Source organism: Callithrix jacchus, chromosome 5 (assembly GCF_049354715.1).
Source record: "Callithrix jacchus isolate 240 chromosome 5, calJac240_pri, whole genome shotgun sequence".
NCBI classification, from domain to species: domain Eukaryota; kingdom Metazoa; phylum Chordata; class Mammalia; order Primates; family Cebidae; genus Callithrix; species Callithrix jacchus.
In genome coordinates, this window is record NC_133506.1 from 97646792 (window position 1) to 97669293 (window position 22502).

Below are 22502 nucleotides of genomic sequence, written 5' to 3' on the forward strand. Positions count from 1 at the left end.
TCCTTGGGCCAATATCTTCCAATTCCTTCTCCCTCAACCCCTGGTAACCACCATTCTGCTACTTCTACAAGTCTGACTTTTTTAGATGCCACACATTAGTGAGATTAAGCAGTATTTGTCTTTCTGTGTCTGGCTTATTTTACTTAGCATAATGTCCTCCAGGTTCATCTATGTTGTTACAAATGACAGAATTTCACTATTTTTTAAGGCTGAACAGTATTCTATTGTGTGTACATATATATCGCATTTTCTTTATTCATTCATCCATTGGTGGACATGTAGGTTGTTTCCATGTCTTGGTTATCATAAATAACGCTGCAATGGATATGGGAGCACAGATACTGTGACATGCACATTTCATTTCCTTTGGCTATATACCCAGAAGTAGATTATTGGATCATATGGAATTCTAGTTAAACACATTATTTATTTATTTATTTAAAAATTTCTTTTACGTCTTTTAAAAAAAATTTTTAAAAATTACAAATCAACAAAAATTTCTTACCAGGTTATATATAACTATTTAAAAATTTTTAAGGAGGCTGGGTACAGTGCCTCAAGCCTGTAATCCCAGCACTCTGGGAGGCTGAGATGGGTGAATCACCTGAGGTCAGGAGTTTGAGACCAGCCTGACCAACATGGAGAAATCCCACCTCTACTAAATATACAAAATTAGCCAGACATGGTGGTGCGTGCCTGTAATCCCAGCTACTTGGGAGGCTGAGGCAGGACTATGGCTTGAACCCAGGAGGCGGAGGCTGTGGTGAGCCAAGACCATAGCACTGCCCTCCAGCCTGGGCAACAAGAGTGAAACTCTGTCTCAAAAAAAAAATTTTTTTAAGGAACCTCCATACTGTTTCCAAAATGGCTGTACTAATTTATATTCCCACTGAGTGTATAAGGTTTTTCTCCACATCCTTGCCAATACTTTCTCACTTCTTGGTAATAATCATTCTGACAGGTATGAGGTGATATATCATGGTAGTTTTAATTTAAATTTCCCTGATGATTAGTGATGTTGAACATTTTTTTTCACATACTAATTAGCTATTTGCATGTCTTCTTCTTCTTCTTTTTTTTTTTTTTTTTTTTTGAGACAGAGTCTTGCTCTGTTGCCCAGGCTGGAGTGTAATGGCGCAATCTCGGCTCACTGCGACCTCCACCTCCTGGGTTCAAGTGAAGCTTCTGCCTCAGCCTCCTGAGTAGCTAGGATCATAGGCACCCGCCACCATGCCCAGCTAATTTTTGTATTTTTAGTAGAGATGGGGTTTTACCAGGTTGGCCTGGCTGGTCTCAAACTCCTGACCTTAGGTGATCCACCCACCTCAGCCTCCCATGCTATTTGCATCTCTTCTTTTGAGAAATGTCTTTTCAGGCCCTTGCACACTTATCTGATGTAGGGGTCTGAATATTTTCTCCCATTCTGTAGGTCGTCTCCTCACCTTTTTTTTTTTAAATTCAGACAAGGTCTCACTCTGTTGCCCAGGCTGGAGTGCACAATCATGTCTCACTACAAACTCAGCTGTCTGAGCTCAAGTGATTCTACTACCTCAGCCTCCCGAGTAGCTGGGACCACAGATGCGTACTACCATGGCCAGCTAATTTTTTGATTGTTTTGTAGAGATCAACTCTCATTGTCATCCAGGTTAGCCTCGAACTCCTGAGCTCAAGCAATCTTCCCACCTAGGACTCTCAAAGTGTCGGAATTACAGGCATGAGCCACCGCACCAGGCCAGAAACTCTACTTTTGATTCTAACCATAGCAGCTTATCAGCTGAGGACAAACTGTTGGGATATTTTGGTCTCAGTCAATGGCAGCCAGGTTATAAGCCTAACAAAATACAAGCTTCCTTGTTGGGTTCCTAGTACAAAAGTCAACATTTTCAGTTAATTAAGGATGAAAGGGCATGAGGATTTTGCTATTAGTTTGTCCTAAAGGTCAATCTTAAAAAATACTGGTTCTAATCCGGGCGTGGTGGCTTATGCCTGTAATCCCAGCACTCTAGGAGGCTGAGGTGGGCAGATCACGAGGTCAGAACTTCAAGACCAGCCTGGCCAAGATGGTGAAACCCCATCTCTACCAAAAATATAAAAATTAGCCAGGCATGGTAGCAGGCACCTGTAATCGCAGCTATTCGGGAGGCTGAGGCAGGAGAATTGCTTGAATCCAGGAGGCAGAGGTTGCAGTGAGCTGAGATTGCGCCACTGCACTCCAGCCTGGCGACAGACTGAGACTGTCTCAAAAAAAAACCTGGTTCGATATGGATTTGGATATTATTAATATAAAATTCTGGCTTTTTTTTTTTTTTTAAATTCTGGCTTAAAGAGGACAAAAGGTGTTTTTTCAGAGATACTTAGTGAGGAAACAAGGCACTTAGTCATCTTTGCTATGACAGGTTAAATACAAGGTATCCTGAAAACAGGTAAGAGGGCCACTTAACTCAGCCATTGCAGGGTGAGGGGAAGTGTTCCTAAGAAAGTGATGTCTAAGTGAGATAGGTGGTACCTTGGCAAAGAAAAAAATCCTGGGGTTAAGAGTGCATAAGAGAAATGAAGGTATGTCTGCCTGGCTGGCAAATGGAGCCTAAGATGGGGCAGTAATGATAAAGATATAGGAAGACACTAGATCTTGAAGGGCCTTCTAAAAAGAATGACAATACAAATGGAGAAACTACTGAGAGTGAAACCAAACAATATTAATACTTATGTAGGGACAACAGACATAAACCAGGCTATTCTCAGCAAATCAGAAATTATGGTCACCCTACTTGTAAGTCACATTCACGTGCTTGGACTTTCAGTGACAGCAAAGAGTAGGTATCTTCTAAATTTTAAGTGACCTCATTCTTACTTTTGCCTTTACTTGCTCATTTCACGAATTTGTACTATGCATATACCAAAAAAGAATGAAAGAATTCACACAGGCAGAAAGTATAAATGAATTTTTAAAAAGGTTGGGCAAATTTATCAAAGGCAGTCTTCGAAATAGATGTACCAGTTATACGATTTAGATAAACCACGGTTTGAATCCCCTTCCCCAGTACTCTAGCGGTGTGATCCCAAGTTACTTATGTGTCAGTGCCTAGATTTCTTCACCTGGAAAATGGGGATAACAACAGGTTCCTACCTCAGAAGTTTTAAATGAGACCGTATGTGTCTCATTGCTTTGTGCAATGTCACGCATGCAATAAGTACTCGACGACTGGTAGCTATTAGAATCATCATTAACAGCAGTAATAAGAGATGTTGGGACATACCTAGCCCTCAAGATTGACATCAGAGTAGACCACCACATCCTCTCATCATTGCGCCTCAATTTGGGCCTCTGAAGACCAAAGAGGGGATGGTTCTTTCCAAAGAAGACAATTTCGACGTTCCAGAAGCATCGGATCAAAACGCACCCTCTTCACCCCTTAAAATCAGTCTAGTTCATCCACGAGCAGCCCTTCAGGGCCCGGACTGGAGAGGCAACCACGGCTCGCCGTCCCTGGGCCTAGTTCCCTCAGCCTCAATTTCCCTTGCTGCAACAGGGGTGGGGGTGGGGATGTTATCCCCAAACCCAGGCAGTCCCGGCTGAGCCCGCCTCACCGCACTCCGGAGGGGACCAAACGGCCCCACGCGCGGGGAAGCCTCTGGTGACGGGCCACGCGCCCCAAGGGCAAAGTGATTAGTGGTCGGGCTCAAAAGTCAGTCAAGCAGCTCAGCCCCATCCTCCCAGTTCTCAGGCACTGAGACAGCAGCGGACGCGCGGCGGGGGCGGGGAAAAGGCCAAGGGGGCGGTGACAGGGGCGCGGCACCTGGTGGGGCCTCCATGGCCGAGGGGCGGAGGCGGCGGGCGCGTGGCAAGCGGCGAGCTCGCGACCGCGCCGCCCGGGGGCGCGCACGCAAAGCCCGGAGGCGCGCGCGACTGGCGGCTCTTTGGCGCGGAACGGGGGAACGCGGCGAGGTGAGAAGCTAGGCTGTGCAGGGAGGGCAGGTGGCGGGGCGCGAGCCCCGCTAGCGGGACTAGGAGGAAGCGGGGGTCGCGAGGTGCCGCGTGGGAGGAGGCGCGGGCTGCAGGCCCAGAAGGCGGGCGGAACGCGGCTGGCTGATGGGCGGGCGGCGCCGGGCCACGCCGCGCTGTGGGGGAGGGCGGTGCGGGGCCGGGCCTGGCTAGTCCCGCCAGCCCAGCGTCTGAGCAGCGCCGCTGTTCCCCAACCCCGCCGATCCCAGCTCAGCCCTGGAGCGAGTTGCTTTATCAAGAACGGCCACTGTGCGTGATCCCCTGACCAGCGTTACCCATTGAATTTCCTAGTGGGCCCTCCAAAGTAGGTATTTCAGCACCCTGTTAGAGCTGAGGCGCAGGTAAAGTGACCCAGGTAGGTCCCGCTGATAAGAACTCTGTAAGGATTTGAACCTTGCCTCCACAACTCCGGAGCCTGCGCCTTTCCTCCTCCCCGCGTGGACTCCTGCCCGGCACAGTGCTTCACATCCTTCTCCGGTGACTAATTCGAATTTGGCGACTCTTAGTTTGTAGCTAGCGTCAGTGCTTCCTTGGAGGCTGGTGTCAGAATGTGGTCTCTTGTGAAAGGAGGGAAAAAAAGATTTTGTAGACTGCAACATTGTGCTTTTTCGCCCCCCTCCCTTTTTTTTTTTAAACCTAGGCTGGAGTGCAGTGGCGCCATCCAGGCTCACTGCAGCCTCCGCCTCCCGGGCTCAAGTGATTCTCAGGTGTGGACCACCACCACGCCCAACTAAGTTTTGTATTTTCAGTAGAGACAGGGTTTCACCTTGTTGGCCAGGCTGGTCTCGAACTCCTGTCTCTGCCAACCAAAGTGCTGGAATTACACACGTGAGCCATTGCGCCCAGCCCTACTTTTTGTTTTGTTTTTTGGGGGATGGAGTTCAGCCCAGGCGGGAGTGTAACGGCGCCATCTCAGCTCACTGCAACCTCTGCCTCCCGGATTCAAGCGATTCTCTTGCCTCAGCATCAATCTCCCGAGTAGCTGGGATTACAGGTGCCCGCCACCACGCCCGGCTGTTTTTTGTATTTTCAGCAGAGATGGGGTTTCACCCTCTTGGCCAGGCTGGTCTTGAACTCCTGACCTCAGGTGATCCGCCCACCTGGGCCTCCCAAAGTTCTGGGATTACAGGTTTGAGCCACCACGCCCGGCCTCCTGCTGTGCTTTTTTGAGTGTTGATCAGTCTGTAATAACTGTGCATCCTTTACTGGACATCTGGGGGTTTTTTTTGTTTGTTTTGTTTTGTTTCTTTGAGACTGAATTTCACTCTTGTTGCCTAGGCTGGAGTGCAGTGGTGCCATCTCGGCTCACCGCAGCAACCTCCGCCTCCCGGGGTAAAGTGATTCTCCTGCCTCAGCCTCCTGAGTAGCTGGGATTACAGGCATGCATCACCACACCCGGCTAATTTTGTATTTTTGGTAGAGACGGTTTATCCATGTTGGTCAGGCTGGTCTCGAACTCCTGACCTCAGATGATCGCCCACCTCAGCCTTCCAAAGTGTTGGAATTACAGGCGTGAGCCACCACATCTGGCCTGGACAGCCAGGTACCCATGGCCTGGTACCCACAGATAACTACCAAATGGAAAAAGTTTAGTAAATGTTGACTGTTGCTTGATTGCTGCGTTCGTTCGTAGTACACCTTTGATAGAGTGATTTGTCTTCAGAGCTCAACATTTCTTGAGACGATAGCAAAGGGGGACCTACCCCACCTCAAAAAGGAAAAGTTCTTCGACAGCAGCGTTAGCGGATGTTGCCTATGCTTAGTGATGAATTATTCTCCAAGCTAAAAATTACCAGGGTAAAAAAAATCCCTCGGGAAAAACTAAAGATGAAATAACCTTTTGTAGAACTAACATTTATTGTCCACTGCTATATGTTTATTGTATTCCTCCTGTATTCTTGGCATTTTAAAAGCATACAAATATGTGTCCAGTATATTCTCTGCTTTCACTTATTTACATTTTTGAGACAGAGTCTTGCACTGTCACCCAGGCTGGAGTGCAGTGGTGTGATCTTGGCTCACCGCAACCTCCACCTCTTGGGTTCAAGCAACTCTGATGCTTTAGCTTCCTGAGTAGCTGGGATTACAGGCGCCCACCACCCTGCCTGGCTAATTTTTTTGTATTATTGGTGGAGATGGGAGTCTCACTGTGTTGTCCAGGCTGGTCTGAAACTCCTCACCTTAGGAGATTCATACCTGCCTCAGCCTCCCCAAGTGCTGGAGTTGTCGATGTGAGCCACCACACCCAGCCTGCTTTCACTTAATTTAGAAGTGGGGGAAAATAAACATTCAGAAGTAAGCCTAACAGAGTAGAATGTGAAAAATGCCAGATAAAAAGCTGTGAGTGGGCCAGGCACAGTGGCTCACACCTATAATCCAAGCACTTTGGGAGGCTGAGGTGGGCAGATTGATTACCTGAGGTCAGGAGTTTGAGACCAGCGTGGCCAATATGGTGAAATCCTGTCTCTACTAAAAATACAAAAATTAGCCGGGTGTGATGGCAGGTGCCTGTAATCCCAGCTACTGGGGAGGCTGAGGCAGGAGAATCACTTGAACATGGAGGCAGAGGTCACAGTGACCCGAGATAATGCCGTTGCACTGCAGCCTGGGCAGGACAAGAGCGAGACTCCATCTCAAAAAAAAAAAAAAAAAAAAGGTGTGAGTGTACAGAAGAAAGGTTATTTCTTGACTTAGTGTAAAATGTTATTTCCACCTGTAATCCCAGCACTTTGGGAGGCCAAGGTGGGCGGATCACTGAGGTCAGGAGTTTAAGATCAGCCTGGACAATATGGTGGAACCCTGTCTCTATTAAAAATACAAAGATTAGTTGGGCGTGGTGGCAGGCACCTGTAATCCCAGCTGCTTGGGAGGCTGAGGCAGGAGAATCACTTGAACCTGGGATGTGAAGGTTGCAGTGAGCTGAGATAGCCCCACTGCACTCCAGCCTGGCGACAGAGCAAGACTCTGTCTCAAAAAAACAAAACAAAACAAAACAAAAAAAACACCTTTGGGTCAGGAATGTTAGCTCACACCTGCAATCCAAGCACTGCAGCACTTTGGGAGGCGGGAGTAGGTGGATCACTTGAGGCTGGGAGTTTGAGACCAGCCTGGCCAACACAGTGAAACCCCTCTCCTAAAAATACAAAAAAAATTAGCCAGGTGTGGTGGTGGCACATGCTTGTAATCCCAGCTGCTCAGGAGGCTGGGGCACAAGACATGAGAATAAAAAATGAGAACCAAGTGGAGAATGAGAATCCCTTGAACCTGGGAGGCAGAGATTGCAGTGAGCCCTCCAGCCTGGGCAACAGAGCCAGACTTTGTCTCAAAAAAAAAAGACTGTACATTCCAGTCTCTGTCCTCCAAGCTGGAGTGCAGTGGTGGCTCACTGTACCCTCAGCCTCTCAGGCCCAGGCAGCCCACCTTAGCCTTCTGAGTAGCTGGGACAATAGGGATGGGCCTGCCTGGCTAACTTTTTATTTTAATAGATGGGGTCTCCCCATGTTGCCCAGACTGGTCTCAAACTTCTAGGCCCAAGTGATCCTCCTACCTCAGCCTCCCAGAGAGCTGGGATTACAGGCGTGAGCCACTGTGCCTGGACCTGTTATGTACTTGTTGAAAGAGTAAGGAACAAATGTATATTGTAATAGATAGGATTTTTTGGTTTCCAGTTACAGAAACTCATTCAGATTTAATATTAAGTTGAGTTTATTAAAGATAGAGAAATGAGAGAAGAGTTAAACAGTTGGGCCACCTGGGCTAGGGATCTCAATCCCCAGAGCTCATGGACTGAATTCTTTGAAAGAATTCTGGTGAATGAGCTCCAACTGCCTTCTGTCATTTGATGTATTACTCAAGATCCAGAAAGAGACCTGGTTGCTTTATTTAGCTTTTGTCAGGAATGGGAAATGGGGTATTGTGATTGGCAGCCCCACCAGTACCACATGAAATATGGGAGGGTCAGTTTCCCAATGGAAAGAGGGTGGCTAAGGAGAGAAGTGATGCTGAGCAGAGAAAGCTGACAGCTGTTCATTAGAAATATGTAGCATTTGCTCCTCCCACCTTCCTTGCCCTGCAGACCCAGATCCTTCCTCATAAAAAAGAAAAAGAAAGAAATAGGCCGGGCGTGGTGGCTCAGGCCTGTAGTCCCAGCACTTTGGGGCCAAGGTGGGTGGATCATGAGGTCAGGAGATTGAGAACATCCTGGCCAACATGGTGAAACCCTGTCTCTACTAAAAATGTAAAAATTAGCTGGGCGTGGTGGTGTGAGCCTGTAGTCCCAGCCACTTCGGAGGCTGAGGTAGGAGAATTGCTTCAACCTGGGAGGTGGAGGTTGCAGTGAGCCGAGATCGTGCCACTGTACTGCACTCCAGTCTGGCAATAGAGCAAGACCTCGTCTCAAAAAAATAAATAAGTAAAGAAATATGTAGTATTTATAGAGGACCAGGTACTATACTACGTTAACTATATGGATTGTGATATCTGAGGATGACATTTAATAATTTCTCACAACTCTGGAAGGTAGACACTATTATACCCACTTTAAAGAGGAAGAAACAGGTTTTTAGAGGTAAAATAATTTTTCAGCATTACATAGCTAAGATGTGGCAGGACTGAGTATGTTGCATATCTTTTCTTTATCTGGTCCCTTTGAGTGATTTTCTGATCCATGTGCCACTTTTGTTTGTTCATAAGGAGTCATCAAGTTTGGTGTATGTGTCGGCTGGTTCTGAAGTCTTGAAGCTCTGCACTGAGGAAGACCAAAGTAGCACTTGTTGCCAATTAGGGAATGGACCGATTGGGTTCCTTTAGCAGTAAGTATGGTGGGAACAAGTCTCACGTGATTTCTCTCTCTTTTTTTTTTTTTTGAGACAGAGTCTCACTCTGTTGCCCAGGCTGGAATGCAATGGTATGATCTCAGCTCACTGCACCCTCCGCCTCCCAGGTTCAAACGATTCTCCTGTCTCAGCCTTCTGAGTAGCTGGGAATATAGGTGCATACTACCACACCTGGCTAATTTTTTTTTTCTGTATTTTTAGTAGAGATGGGGTTTCACCATGTTGGCCAGGCTGGTCTTGAACTCCCAACCTCAGGTGATCTGGCCGCCTCTGCCTCCCAGAGTGCTTGGATTATAGGCATGAGCCACTATACCCAGCCTTCAGGTGATTATTAATAGCAAACTGGAGTAGAAGTTGGTCAAGAAAGAAAAATAAACAATGAAGTTAGGCAGTAAAGCCCTGTGACTCTGATTCTAAGGGAATTCTGAGTATCGAATTAAAATAAAATGAACTAATACGCATTGATTACCCATTGAACACATGACACAAACATATGATTCTGGGTCTTAGAAGAAAATGAAGCTGAGATGGATCAGGCATAGTCTGATTAACCTGTAGTTAGACCTAGAAAAGCTATGGGATTTCTGTTTAGACCAATAACATGTTTCAGTTACCTTGATCAGAAATGTGTCAGTTGTAAGATAAAGGAAATAGCCTCTCCTTTGATGTGGAACTTATTTCTAAGAGTAAACCATCGTAGAATAATGGAGAGAATTATGGGGTATGTGTGAAGTAAATTCAAGTAGCCATAACTATGGATACAAAAATTATACTGCTCTTTTTCTCCAATTCTGAATATATGAGATTTGACAGAAATAGAAATTCAATTGTTAGATGTTTAGTAGTATCCACATGAGAAGAATCAGAAAAGTACTTTTTGGGTGTTGTTTTGTCTTTAACAATTTCTTAAAGGAGCTCTAATTTATTCTTTAATCACATTCCTAATAGAAATTTAGGAGAGAATGGAGTCCTCAGACACATCTAGTTCAACTCTTTCATTTTACGCATGGAGAAATCTAAATGGACTGCTCCAATGCTGGGAGTATAAAATGAAACTATTCCCCTCAACTCCTTTTCAAAAATTATTGTTAAACTTCTTTTTGGAAATAATTTCAAACTTAAAGAAGTTTCAAGAATAAGAATACAAAGAATACCCATGTGCCTTTTGTTAACCTTTTACTCCATCTGCTTTGCCATTTGCATGCACTCACTCTCTGTGCGTGTATGTGTGTGTATGTGTATATATATTTTTTAAAAAACCTTATTTATTTATTTATTTATTTTATTTATTTTTTGAAACGGAGTTTCGCTCTTGTTACCCAGGCTGGAGGGCAATGGCGCGACCTCGGCTCACCACAACCTCTGCCTCCTGGGTTCAGGCAATTCTCCTGCCTCAGTGTCCTGAGTAGCTGGGATTACAGGCACACGACACTGTGCCCAGCTAATTTTTTTTGCATTTTTAGTAGAGACGGGGTTTCACCGTGTTGACCAGGATGGTCTTGATCTCTTGACCTCGTGATTCACCCTCCTGGGCCTCCCAAAGTGCCGGGATTACAGGCTTGAGCCACCACACCTGGCCTTTTTTTTTTTATTTTTAATAGATGTGGTCTCACTCTATCACCCAGCCTGGAGTACAGTGGCACAGTCATAGCCCACTGCAGCTATATTTTCCAAAGTGCCTGGGCTCAAGTGATGTCCCCACCTTGGCCTCCCAGTGTGTTGGGATTATAGGCATAAGCCACCATGCCTAGCCCAGTCTTTACTATTTTGGTTGCAAAAAGATGATTTTTTTCCCCCCAAAATCTAATGCTCTCTCCACATTTACTAGTTAGCATTTTTAGCTTTTATTTTAGGAGCGGGGTACATGTGCAGGGTTGTTATATAGGTAAACTGCTTGTCCCAGAGCTTTTGTGTACAAATTATTTCATCACTGAGATAATAAGCATAGCACTGGAGAGGTAGTTTTTGGATCCTCTTCCTCCTCCCCCTTCACCCTCAAGTAGGCCCTGGTGTCTGTTCCCCTCTTTTTGTCCATGTATTCTTGGTTTTTTTTTTAAGCTCCTACTTGTAAGTGATAATGGGGTATTTTGTTTTGTTTTCCTGCATTAGTTTGTTTAGGATAATGACCTCCAGCTCCATCTATGTTGCTGCAAAGGACATGATCTGATTCCTCTTTTTTTTTAAATTTTTTTTTTATTTTTAAGGCTAGTCAAGTGAAGCAGTGGGAGTGGAGAAGGAACAAAGAAATCCATAACTGGTTGTGATCAATTAGTTGTAAACACCACTGCACTCGGACCAGCTCTCTTTTTTTTTTTTAAATGAAGATGGGGTTTCACCATTTTGGCCAGACTGGTTGTGAACTCCTGACCTCAGGTGATCCACCCACTTCAGTCTCCCAAAGTGCTAGGATTACAGGCATGAGCCACTGTGCCCAGCCTGTCTGTTCACTTTTTTTTTTTTTTTTTTTTTTTAATGACAAAGCCAGGTTTATTACTCTGGGTTAAACCTGTGGAGGCAGGACCTGGGAAGGAGCATGGGGACAGTTCTCAGTATGCTAAGATCTGCTCATCACCTGCCCATGGGCCAGGTCCTCACTGAAGTTCTAGGTGAGGCCCAGAGCTGGGGGACAGGGTCCTCTTCCTGAGACTGCAGCTTGTGGGATCAATGTCCCATTGTGGAGATGAGGGTAGGGTGTTGGCCTGCACTGGGCCAGCGTCCTCAGGAAGGTGCCTTGTTGGAGGAGGTGGTGGCAGCTGCCCTGTTCTTCTTGGCCGGGGCCTTCAGCAGTGCCAGCTTCTTGGGCAGGCGGCTGCTGGCTTTCATCATCACATCATGTTCGATCTTCTGGATCCCAACTTCTAGGTTCTTCTTGAGCTTCTGCTGCTGCACGACACGCGCCTTCTTGGGAGCGATAACAGACCGCCTTTCCTTGGGCCCCGATTCTTTTCAGAGGCCGCCGCTGCCGTCTTGCTCTTTGCTGGCTTGTGAGTCTGGAACTTGCGCTGTCCTTGTGCCATGTTCTGGCATGCAGCGGAAGAGGCCCTGTTCACTTTTTTTTACTTATTTATTAGTATGGAGACAGGAATTCCTATTTTTTCAATGATTTATGATTTATTAGCATATTTAACTAGCTAGGTTCTTGTTTATTCCAAATTTGGCCACTGGGAATCCCTTCAAATGGGTTCCTACATCCTTGTAACATACCCTCATTATATTATTTTTCTTTTTAGCATCTCCATACTTTTTGGCATAACAAATACTCCAAATGCATCCTATACCTCCCCTGCCTTGGAATCCATACCTGAGGAGTTCTGGTACTTTTACAAGGGAGTAACATCAGAGGCCAGGATCTTTTCATCTGCTAGAATATTTTTGCATCTTGGCCCTTTTGGTTGACAGAACTAAGAAATATATGCATGTTAGGTGCTATATACATATATGCCAGTATCTGTACACTCATACACATTTATATACACATATACTTCTTTTTAGGACATCTTGAGTTCACATTGATACCTCTAATTTGTCATCATAGGCTTCTCTCTTAATTCCTTATTCATATGTCTCAGTGAGAAACCTGCCTCTCAGCATCAACGCAATTAATTCTAGAATCCCCTGCCCTCAACCCCTTGTACTTACCCAACTTCATTGTTTTGTCCTTTAATTCCTTTTGCAAAGATCAGAGGATTTTCTTTTTTTTAAATTTAATATTCTTTAGCAAATATATTCTGTCATACAGAGGACCTTTTTTTTACTCTTACTTTCTTTTTCTTTTTCCTTCTTTTTTTTTTTTGTCTCCCAGGCTGGAGTGCAACGACACAATCTCAGCTCACCACAACTTCTGCCTCCTGAGTTCAAGCAATTCTCCTGCCTCAGCCTCCCAAGTAGCTGGGATTACAGGGATACACCACCACGCCCAGCTAATTTTGCATTTTTAGTAGAGACGGGGTTTCTCCATGTTGGCCAGGCTGGTCTTGAACTCCTGATCTCAGGTAATACACCTGCCTCGGCCTCCCAGAGCGCTGGGATTATAGGCATGAGCCACCACGCTTGGCCTCTAATTTCTTAAGAAAGATAATGTGCCATATATATATATATATATATAATATATATATGTTCTTTTTTGCACTTTTAAAAAAAAATTCTTCAATAAGCACCAGGATTGTACTTTTTTTTCCCCCACTTAATAGTATCGCCTGGAAATACTGTATTAGTTGGTAGAGATTGTCGTCATTCTGTTTTTTGGTTTTTTTTTTGAGACGGAGTTTCGCTCTTGTCACCCAGGCTGGAGTGCAATGGCGCGATCTCAGCTCACCACAACCTCCGCCTCCTGGGTTCAGGCAATTCTCCTGACTCAGCCTCCTGAGTAGCTGGGATTACAGGCACGTGCCACCATGCCCAGCTAATTTTTTTGTATTTCTGGTAGAGACGGGGTTTCACTATGTTGACCAGGATGGTCTCGATCTCTTGACCTTGTGATCTACCCGCCTGGGCCTCCCAAAGTGCTGGGATTACAGGCTTGAGCCACCGTGCCCAGCTCATTCTGTTTTTTATAATTGCATAATACTTCATTGTGTGGACATAGTGTCATTCAAATAATTGCTTATACTTGGATATCTAAGTGCTATTTTGCAATTACATCTAATATTTTAATATATAACCTTGAACATGTGTATTTTTGTATTAGTGCAAATGTATATTCCTGGTAAAAAAATTCCTAGAAGTGAGATTGGTGGTTCAAAAGATAATTGCCCTCTATGTGAGTTGTACTATTTTGTATTCCCACAAGTGATATATAAGAGTGTCTTTTTTGGCTGGGTGTGGTGGCTCATGTCTGTAATCCCAGCACTTTGGGAGGCTAGGACAGGCTTATCATGAGGTCAGGAGTTCGAGTCCGGCCTGACCAACATGGTGAAACCCTGTCTCTACTAAAAATACAAAAATTATCCGGGCGTGGTGCAGGAGAATTGCTTGAACCTGGGAGGTGGAGGTTGTGGTGAGATTGCACCATGGCACTCTAGCCTGGGCAACAGAGTAAGACTGTCTCCAAAAAAAAGGTACCTATTTTCCCACAGCCTGATTAATAAAGTATATTGTCAGGCATTGAAACTTTTGCCAATCTGATGGGTGAGAAATTATGTCAGGGTAGTTTTAATTTTTCTCTTTCTTATGAGTGAAGCTGAACATTTTTTCATATGTTTAAGGCCATTTTTATGTCTCTTCTTTTTCCCAAATTATCTTTGTGTCTTTTGTAGTAGGATTTTTGGTCTTTTATTCTTCCTCTCAATTTTTAGAAGTTCTTTGTATACTACGGATTTCAGCACTTTATTTCCATATGTTTACAAATATTTTCTTACATTTGCTTTTTTACTTTGCTTATGGTGTTTTTGCCAAAAAAGCTTTTTGTTTTGTTTTTATTAATTTAGTCAAGTTTTTTTTTTTTTTCTTTTGAGACGGAGTTTCGCTCTTGTTACCCAGGCTGGAGTGCAATGGCGCAACCTCGGCTCACTGCAACCTCCGTCTCCTGACTTCAGGCAATTCTCCTGCCTCAGCCTCCTGAGTAGTTGGGATTACAGGCACGTGCCACCATGCCCAGCTAATTTTTTGTATTTTTGGTAGAGATGGGGTTTCACCATGTTGACCAGGATGGTCTCTATCTCTTGACCTTGTGATCCACCCACCTCGGCCTTTCAAAGTGCTGGGATTACAGGCTTGAGCCACCGCACCCAACCTGTAGTCAAGTTTATTAACCTTTTATTGCCCCTGGATCTTAAATGGTTAAAAAAGCCTTGCTCTCCGGGCTCAGTGGCTCACGCATGTAATCCCAGCACTTTGGGAGGCTGAGGCAGGCGGATCACCTGAGGTCTGGAGTTTGAGACCAGCCTGACAAATATGGAGAAACCCCGTCTCTACTAAAGATACAAAATTAGCTGGGCGTGGTAGCACATGCCTGTAATCCCAGCTACTCAGGAGGCTGAGGCAGGAGAATTGCTTTACTCCGGGAGGCGGAGGTTGTGGTGAGCTGAGATTGAGCCATGGCACTCCAGCCTAGGCAACGAGTGAAACTCCATCTCAAAAGAAAAAAAATTCTTACTCGGCCGGGCTCAGTGGCTCACACCTGTAGTCCCAGGACTTTGGGAGGCCGAGGTGGGCAGATCACGAGGTTGAGAGATCAAGACCATCCTGGCCAACATGGTGAAACCCTGTCTCTACTAAAAATATAAAAATTAGCTGGGCGTGGTGGTGAGTGCCTATAGTCCCAGCTACTCGGGAGGCTGAGGCAGGAGAGTCGCTTGAACCTGGGATGTGAAGGTTGCAGTAAGCCCAGATAGCCCCACTGCACTCCAGCCTGGTGACAGAGCAAGACTCTGTCTCAAAAAAAAAAGCCTCTCTCGTTTCCTGTCATCTCAGTAAAAAAGTAGATAAAAAACCTTTCTCTTAGGTTAAAAAAAATTTTCAAATACCTTTTTGAAGGACAGTTGGGCTCTGTGTACCAAAAACCTAAAAATGTTAAATAACCGTACCCTCAACAATTCTAGTTCTTTTTTTTTTTTTTTTTTTGAGATGGAGTTTTGCTCTTGTTACCCAGGCTGGAGTGCAATGGCGCAATCTTGGCTCACTGCAGCCTCCGCCTCCTGAGTTCAGGCAATCCTCCTGCCTCAGCCTCCTGAGTAGCTGGGATTACAGGCACGCGCCACCATGCCCGGCTAATTTTTTTTTGTATTTTTAGTAGAGACAGGGTTTCACCATGTTGACCAGGTTGGTCTCGATCTCTTGACCTTGTGATCCACCTGCCTCGGCCTCCCAAAGTGCTGGGATTACAGACTTGTGCCACCGCGCCTGGCCAACAATTCTGGTTCTAGGAAAATATCATCCTGAGGAACAGATGCGAAATGTACATGCAAGAGTCCTGGCACAGTGGCTCATGCCTGTAATCCCATCACTCTGGGAGGCTGAGGTGGACAGACCACTTGAGCTTAGGGGTTTGAGACCAGCCTAGGCAACATGGCAAAGCTCTGTCTCTACCAAAAATACAAAAAATTAGGCCAGGTGTGGCGGCTTACCACTATAATTCCAGCAGTTTGGGAGGCTGAGGCAGATGGATCAGCTGAGGTCAGGAGTTGGAGACCAGCCTGGCCAACATGGTGAAACCCCATATCTACTAAAAATACAAAAATTAGCTGGGCATGGTGGTGGGCTACCTGTAATCCCAGCTACTCAGGAGGCTAAGGCAGGAGAATCACTTGAACTTGGGTGGTGGGGGTTGCAGTGAGCCAAGATTGCACCACTGCACTCCAGCCTAGGTGACAGAGCAAGACTGTCTTAAAAAAAAAAAAAAAACAACAGCTGGGCATGGTGACGTGCACCTTTAGTTCCAACTACTAGGGAGGCTGAGGTGGGAGGATCACTGAGCATGCGAGGCAGAGGTTGCAGTCAGCCAGGTTTACTATTAGGAAATAAAATACATAGACAATATAAATATATCTATATACATGATTTTTTTTTTTTCTCCTTGAGACAGTCTTGCTCTGTCGCCCAGGCTAGAGTGTAGTGGCATGATCTCAGCTCACTGCAACCTCTGCCTTCCGAGTTCAAGTCTCATGCCACAGCCTCCTGAGTAACTAGGACTATAGGTGCGTGTCACCAAACATGGACAATTTTTGCATTTTTAGTAGATACGGGGTTTTGCCATGTTGACCAGGCTGATCTCATTCCTGGCCTCAAGTGGTCTACCTGCCTTGGCCTTCCAAAGTGCTGGGATTACAGGCATGAGTGACCATGCCTGGCATACATGATTTCAAAAAATAAAAATAGTAATGCCCTAACTATAATAAAAGAGAAGAAAATTATTTATACCAAAATATGCAATTCATAATAAAGCAATATGTATCTCAATATGTTTAGATATGATTACGATAGAAGATGTGACTTAAGTAGCAGGTACTTGAACCCATATGTTGAATCACTGTGCATATACAAACGCAGAATGATTCAAGTGTATCGTGTTGGTGACTAAGAAACACCATAAGCTAGAATAACTAAAATTTCTGAACAAAACAAAATATATTATTCTCTAGAGTTAGATACAGTTGCCTTTCTGGAAATTGAAGTGCATATTAAAACTGTCAAAAGTACTTTGCTTTATATATAATATGGAATTAGGTTCTAGGTCATAGGATGTTTTTAATTAACTTGAATGTCTGGTGGGACACATGAAGGTTGCATAGGACACACAGTCAGTTTTTTGTTAGAATGTATTGAGCATTGTAGGATATTGAGAATCCCTGGTTTAGGGGCCTGCACAATGCCAGTGGTGCTCTCTAGTCATTGTGGCAACAAAAAGTTACCTCAAGATTTCCAGATGTCTCCCTAGGGGGGAATTGAGTACCATTAGGTTATATAATATAATCGAGACAATGGAATGTTATTATCCATTAGAAAGAACAAGGAGGTCAGTGTGTATTGTCATGAAAAGATGTCTACAATATACTGTCAAGTGCAAAAGCATGCTACAAAACATCATGTATAATAATCTTCATTTTTCATTTATCTTTTTTTTTTTTTTGAGATGGAGTTTCACTCTTGTCACCCAGGCTAAAGTGCAGTGGCGTGATCTCTGCTCACTGCAACCTCCGCCTCCTGGCTACTTTTTATTATTTTTGGTAGAGACAGGGTCTCGCCGTATTGCCCAGGATGGTCTTGAACTCCTAAGCTCAAGCTATCCTCCTGCCTCTGCCTCCCAAAGTGTTGGGAGTACAGGGGTGACCCACCAAGCCCAGTCTCCACTTAATGTTGAATATATGTACTATATTATGTAGAAGAAAGAATGGAAAAATGTTTTTTAAAATGTTGTGGATGACATGCTTTATAGTTTTATTGTCTGGAATGCTAAGAACTATAAATTGGATTGCTTTTACAAAGTAATTGCTTTCCTTTTTTTTTTTTTTGAGATAGGGTCTTGCTTTGTTACCCAGGCTGGCTGGAGTAGTGCAGTGGTGTGTTCTTGGCTCACTGCAGCCTCGACCTCCTCAGCTCAAGTGATCCTCCTACCTTAGGCCTCTGTGTAACCACCAAGCGTGCACTACTGCACCTGGCTAAGTTTCTGTGTGTGTTTTGTAGAGAGAGTTTCGCTCTGTTGCCCACGCTGGTAAACTTCTGAGCTCAAGTGTTCTGTCCACCTTGTTCTCCCAGAGTGCTGGAATTACATGCATGAGCCACCATGCCCCGCCCAGTAATTACATCTTGACATAAGGATTTAAAAATTACTTTGTGCCTGTAATCCTACACTTTGGGAGGCTAAGGCGGGTGGATTGCTTGAATCCAGGAGTTCGAGACCAGCCTGGGCAACATGGCAAATCCCCTCTCTACTAAAAATAACAAAATTTAGCTGGGCATAGTGCATGTGCATGTGCATGTGCATGTGCATGTAATCCCAGCTACTTGGGAGGCTCAGTCATGAGAATCACCTGAACCTGGGAGGCTGAGATTTCAGTGAGCTGAGATCAAGTCATTGCACTACAACCTGGGTAACCAGAATGAAACACTTATCTCAAAAAGAAATTGACCACCTTGGTCAGTGGCTAATGCCTTTTTTCTTAATAGGATAGCTGGAGGAAAGAGAGAAGCAAGCTTCTATCATTAACAGGAAGTGAGAAAGAGGATAACTTGGTAGAAGTTGGCATCTGTCACTTAATATACAAAGGTTTTGGTTGAGCGCAATGGCTCACTCCTGTAATCACAGTACTTTGGGAGACTGAGGCAGGAGGATTACTTGAAGCTGGGAGTTTGAGACTAGCCTGAGCAATATAGCAAGATTTGTTTGTCTGTATTAAAATTTAAAAATGGGGAGAAGTGGAGTAGCTGCTGTTTCATATACTGAATTTGAAGCTGCTGCCAGGAGCACATTTCTTTCTTTTGTCATTTTCTTTTTTTTTTGAAATGGGGTTTCACTCTTGTCACCCAGGCTGGACTGCAGTGGTGCGATCTCCGCTCACTGCAACCTCTGCCTCCTAGGTTCAAACTTTTCCCCTGCCTCAGTCTCCTGAGTAGCTGGGAATACAGGTACCTACCACCACACCTGGCTAATTTTTGTATTTTTAGTAGAGATGGTGTTTCGCCATGTTGCTCAGGCTAGTCTTGAACTCCTCAGCTCAAGTGAGCCACCCGCTTCAGTCTCCAAAGTGCTGGGATTACAGGTTTGAGCCACCGTGCTCACCCTCTATATCTTCTTAAAAACAATAAAGAGAACAGTGATCATCGCTTAGAAGAGGGAAAGGTGCCTTGAACAATGTTTCTTGGACTTCAGGGAGGCAAATACTCTAACAGAATGTGAAAAATCCTGTCCCAGGCTAAACAAAGCAGATTCCTTCATCTGTCTTCAAAGTGTTTCTTCTCTTAAATTCTTGTGATTGATCATAGAGAACAATTTGGTAGGTTGCTGTGACTCTAGAGGCCCAGTTTGGGGCAACCAGGGACACACATATCTGCATTTTTATGATTTTTGAGAGTTTGAATTGTACTCCTTGCCTTAATATTTTGGAGACATACCACTGTCATTGGAAGTAGAAGATCTGCTGTGTTATGTACTTACCATGGGAGAAAGAAAGGACACTTTCCGGGTTTAAATCCCAACTCAGAGCCAGGCATGGTGGCCTAAGCGTATAATCCACCACTTTGGGGAGCTGAGGCAGGAGGACTTCTTAAGACCAGTGTGGGCAACACAGTGAGTCCTTGTCTCTACAAAAATTAAAAATTTAGCCAGGTGCAGTGGTGCACGTCTGTAGTCCAGCTACTTGGGAGGCTGAGGTGGAGGATCACCTGAACCTGGGGAGATTGAAGCCACGGTGAGCCATGATGATGCTACTACACTCCAGCTTGGGCAACTGTGCAAGACCCTGTCTCAAGAAAAAAAAAAATCCAACTGAAATATAAAGTAGTATATTCCAAGACGTGGATTTAAAGAAGTTTTCTGACGGAGTGTGGTGGCTCATACTTGTAATCCCAACACTTTGGGAAGCAGAGGCAGCTCGAATTCCTGGGATCGCTTGAGCCCGGGAATTTGAGACCAGCCTAGACAACATGGTGAAACCCTGTCTCTACAGGAAATAAATTTAAAAAAAAATTACCCAGGTGTGGTGGCTTGTGCCTGTAGTCCCTGCTACTTAGAAGGCCGAGGAAGGGGTGCTCACTTGAGCCTGGGAGAGTGAGGCTGCATTGAAGCATGATTGTGCCACCACACTTTAGCCTAGGTGACAGTGAGACTCTATCTGAAAAAAAAAAGGAGTTTTATCTAATGCTGCAACTTTTTATTACAAAAAATTTAAAACTTAAAAGAACAACAGCGATGATGATGATTTATTTATTTTTTGGCGATCGAATCTTGCTCTGTTGCCCAGGCTGGAGTGCAGTGGTGTGATCTCTGTTCATTGCAACATCCACCTCCTAGGTTCAAGCAGTTCTCCTGCCTCACCCTCCCAAGTAGCTGGGACTACAGGTGCATGCTGTCATGCCTGGCTAATTTTTTTTGCATTTTTAGTAGATAGGGGGTTTCATCCTATTGCCCAGGCTGGTCTCGAACTCCTGAGTTCAGGCAATCCCCCCACCTCGGCCTCCCAAAGTGCTAGGATTACAGGCGTGAGCCACTGCCCCTGGCCAATTATTTATTATTATTTTTTGAGGCAGGGTCTAGCTCTGTTACCCAGACTGGAGTGCAGTGGTGTGATCTTGGTTTATTGCAACCTCCGCCTCCTAGGTTCAAGTGATTCTTGTGCATCAACTTCCCGAGTAGCTGGACTTATAGGTGTGCACCACCATCCTTAGCCAATTTTTGTATTTTTAGTAGAGACAGGGTTTTGCCATGTTGGCAAGGCTGGTCTCAAACTCCTGGCCTCAAGTGATCCACCTGCCTCGGCCTCCCAAAGTGCTGGGATTACAGGGTGAGCTACCGTGGCCAGTCTACAGTGATTATTTATATGCCTGCTACCTAGATTCAGCAATTGTTAACATTTTCTCAGATGTTCTTTATATGTATATGTAGGTATGTGTCCATTTTATGATTGTGGAAAAATAAGTTTGGAATATTATGAAACTTCCAGTTAAAAATATGTTCATGACTGGGCATGGTAGCTCATACCTGTAATCACAGAGCTTTGAGAGGCCAAGGCAGGAACATTCTTTGAACCCAGGGGTTCAAGACCAGCCTGGGCAACATGGTCAGAGCTCGTCTCTACAAAAAATTAAAAGATTAACCAGGTGTGTTGGCATGTGCCTGTGGTCCTAACTACTTGGGGAACTGAGGCAGGAGGATCTCTGGAGCCCAGGAGTTCCAGGTTACAGTAGGCTATTGTCAAGCCACGGCACTCCAGCCTGGGTAACAGAGCAAGACCCTGTCTCTAAAAATAAATGAACAAACATACATTTGTAAATTTCTCTGCAGGGCCCATATCTACTTAAATGTTGTGTGAAAAGGAACAACACTGCACTGAAGTTAAAAAGAGCATAATTTTTGCTTTTTTAAAATTTAAAATGAGCTCATCTTGTCTCCATGAAGTTTTCAACTCAGCTTACTACTTGTATGGTCATTTGGGGATTTTCACCTTTTTGCACTTAGGCTTAACCATAAGGTGTTTTGAAATGTGTATTTGTTTTCTCTTTGTTTTAGATGATCCCTCTGATAAGCCACCTTGCCGAGGCTGCTCCTCCTACCTCATGGAGCCTTATATCAAGTGTGCTGAATGTGGGCCACCTCCTTTTTTCCTCTGCTTGCAGGTAACTCACTAATGCTAGCCTCCCCTAGCCTGGTTTTATGCTATTTTTTATGATGTAATATTTCAGAGATTACTGTCAACTGCTAAGGAGATCTATACCTTATTAAATCTATTCCTTCCAATCTTTCATTGTACATTTTACCAGTGAAAAGTTGAGAAACAGAGCAGTTAGATGAGTTAGACTGTTGATGATTCCACATCTGTGTTTAAACCTAATACTTGGTTGGGTGCAGCGGCTCATGCCTGTAGTCCCAGCACTTCGGGAGACCGAGGCAGGCAGATCACCTGAGGTCAACAGTTCAAGACCTGCCTGGCCAACATGGTGAAACCCCATCTCTACAAAAATACAAAAAATTTCAGCAGGGCGTGATGGCAGGTGCCTCTAATCCTAGCTACTCAGGAGGCTGAAGCAGGAGAATCATTTGAACCTAGGAGGTTGCAGTGAGCTGAGATCGCACCATTGTACCCCAGTCTGGGCAACAGAGCCAAGACACTATATCATAAAAAAAAAAAAGAAGAAGAAAAGGCTGGGTGCAGTGGCTCACACCGGTAATTCCAGCACTTTGGGGGGCCGAGGTGGGCAGTTCACCTGAGGTCAGGAGGTCAAGACCAGCCTGACCAACATGGAGAAACCCTGTCTCTACTAAAAAATACAAAAATTAGCCAGGCATGGTGGCGCACACCTGTAATCGAGCTACTTGGGAGGCTGAGGCAGGAGAATCACTTGAACTTGGGAGGCGGAGGTTGCGGTGGGTCCTCAGATCACACCTTTACACTCCAACCTGGGCAACAAGATTGAAACTTTGTCTCAAAAAAAAAACAAACAAAAAACCTGATACTTAACCTGTTTTCTTTTTTTGTTTTGTTTTTTTCTGAAACGGAGTCTTGCTCTGTCAC

General features: G+C 44.8%; 2 protein-coding genes and 1 pseudogene across 29 annotated transcripts in view; 1 reads left to right on the forward strand and 2 right to left on the reverse strand.

Annotated features, from left to right (window-relative positions):
- The window catches only part of ACACA (acetyl-CoA carboxylase alpha), a 307755-nt gene extending 304010 nt beyond the window's left edge, over positions 1–3745 (reverse strand). For 14 of the 16 annotated variants that reach the window (XR_013535729.1, XM_078373749.1, XM_035300747.3 and 11 more), the window contains exon 1: positions 3258–3745. Coding sequence is in view for 4 of the 16 variants with exons in the window: in XM_035300744.3 (XP_035156635.1) it covers positions 3258–3295 (38 nt within the window). In the remaining 12 variants the exon portion in view is untranslated. The remainder of the gene's footprint in view (positions 1–3257) is intronic. The other 2 variants (XM_054257028.2, XM_078373745.1) reach the window with 1 other exon arrangement.
- Positions 3746–3912: 167 nt separating this feature from the next.
- TADA2A (transcriptional adaptor 2A) overlaps positions 3913–22502 on the forward strand; it is a 72386-nt gene continuing 53796 nt past the window's right edge. For 10 of the 13 annotated variants that reach the window (XM_054257032.2, XM_054257037.2, XM_078373796.1 and 7 more), the window contains exons 1-3: positions 3913–3946; positions 8696–8814; positions 21500–21606. In XM_054257032.2, the coding sequence (XP_054113007.1) occupies positions 8790–8814; positions 21500–21606 (132 nt within the window). In that variant the 5' untranslated portion in view covers positions 3913–3946; positions 8696–8789. Of the gene's footprint in view, positions 3947–8695; positions 8815–12640; positions 12831–21499; positions 21607–22502 lie in introns of all 13 variants that reach the window. The other 3 variants (XM_054257036.2, XM_035300756.3, XM_078373797.1) reach the window with 2 other exon arrangements.
- LOC108591779 (leydig cell tumor 10 kDa protein homolog pseudogene) lies at positions 11439–11855 on the reverse strand (annotated as a pseudogene).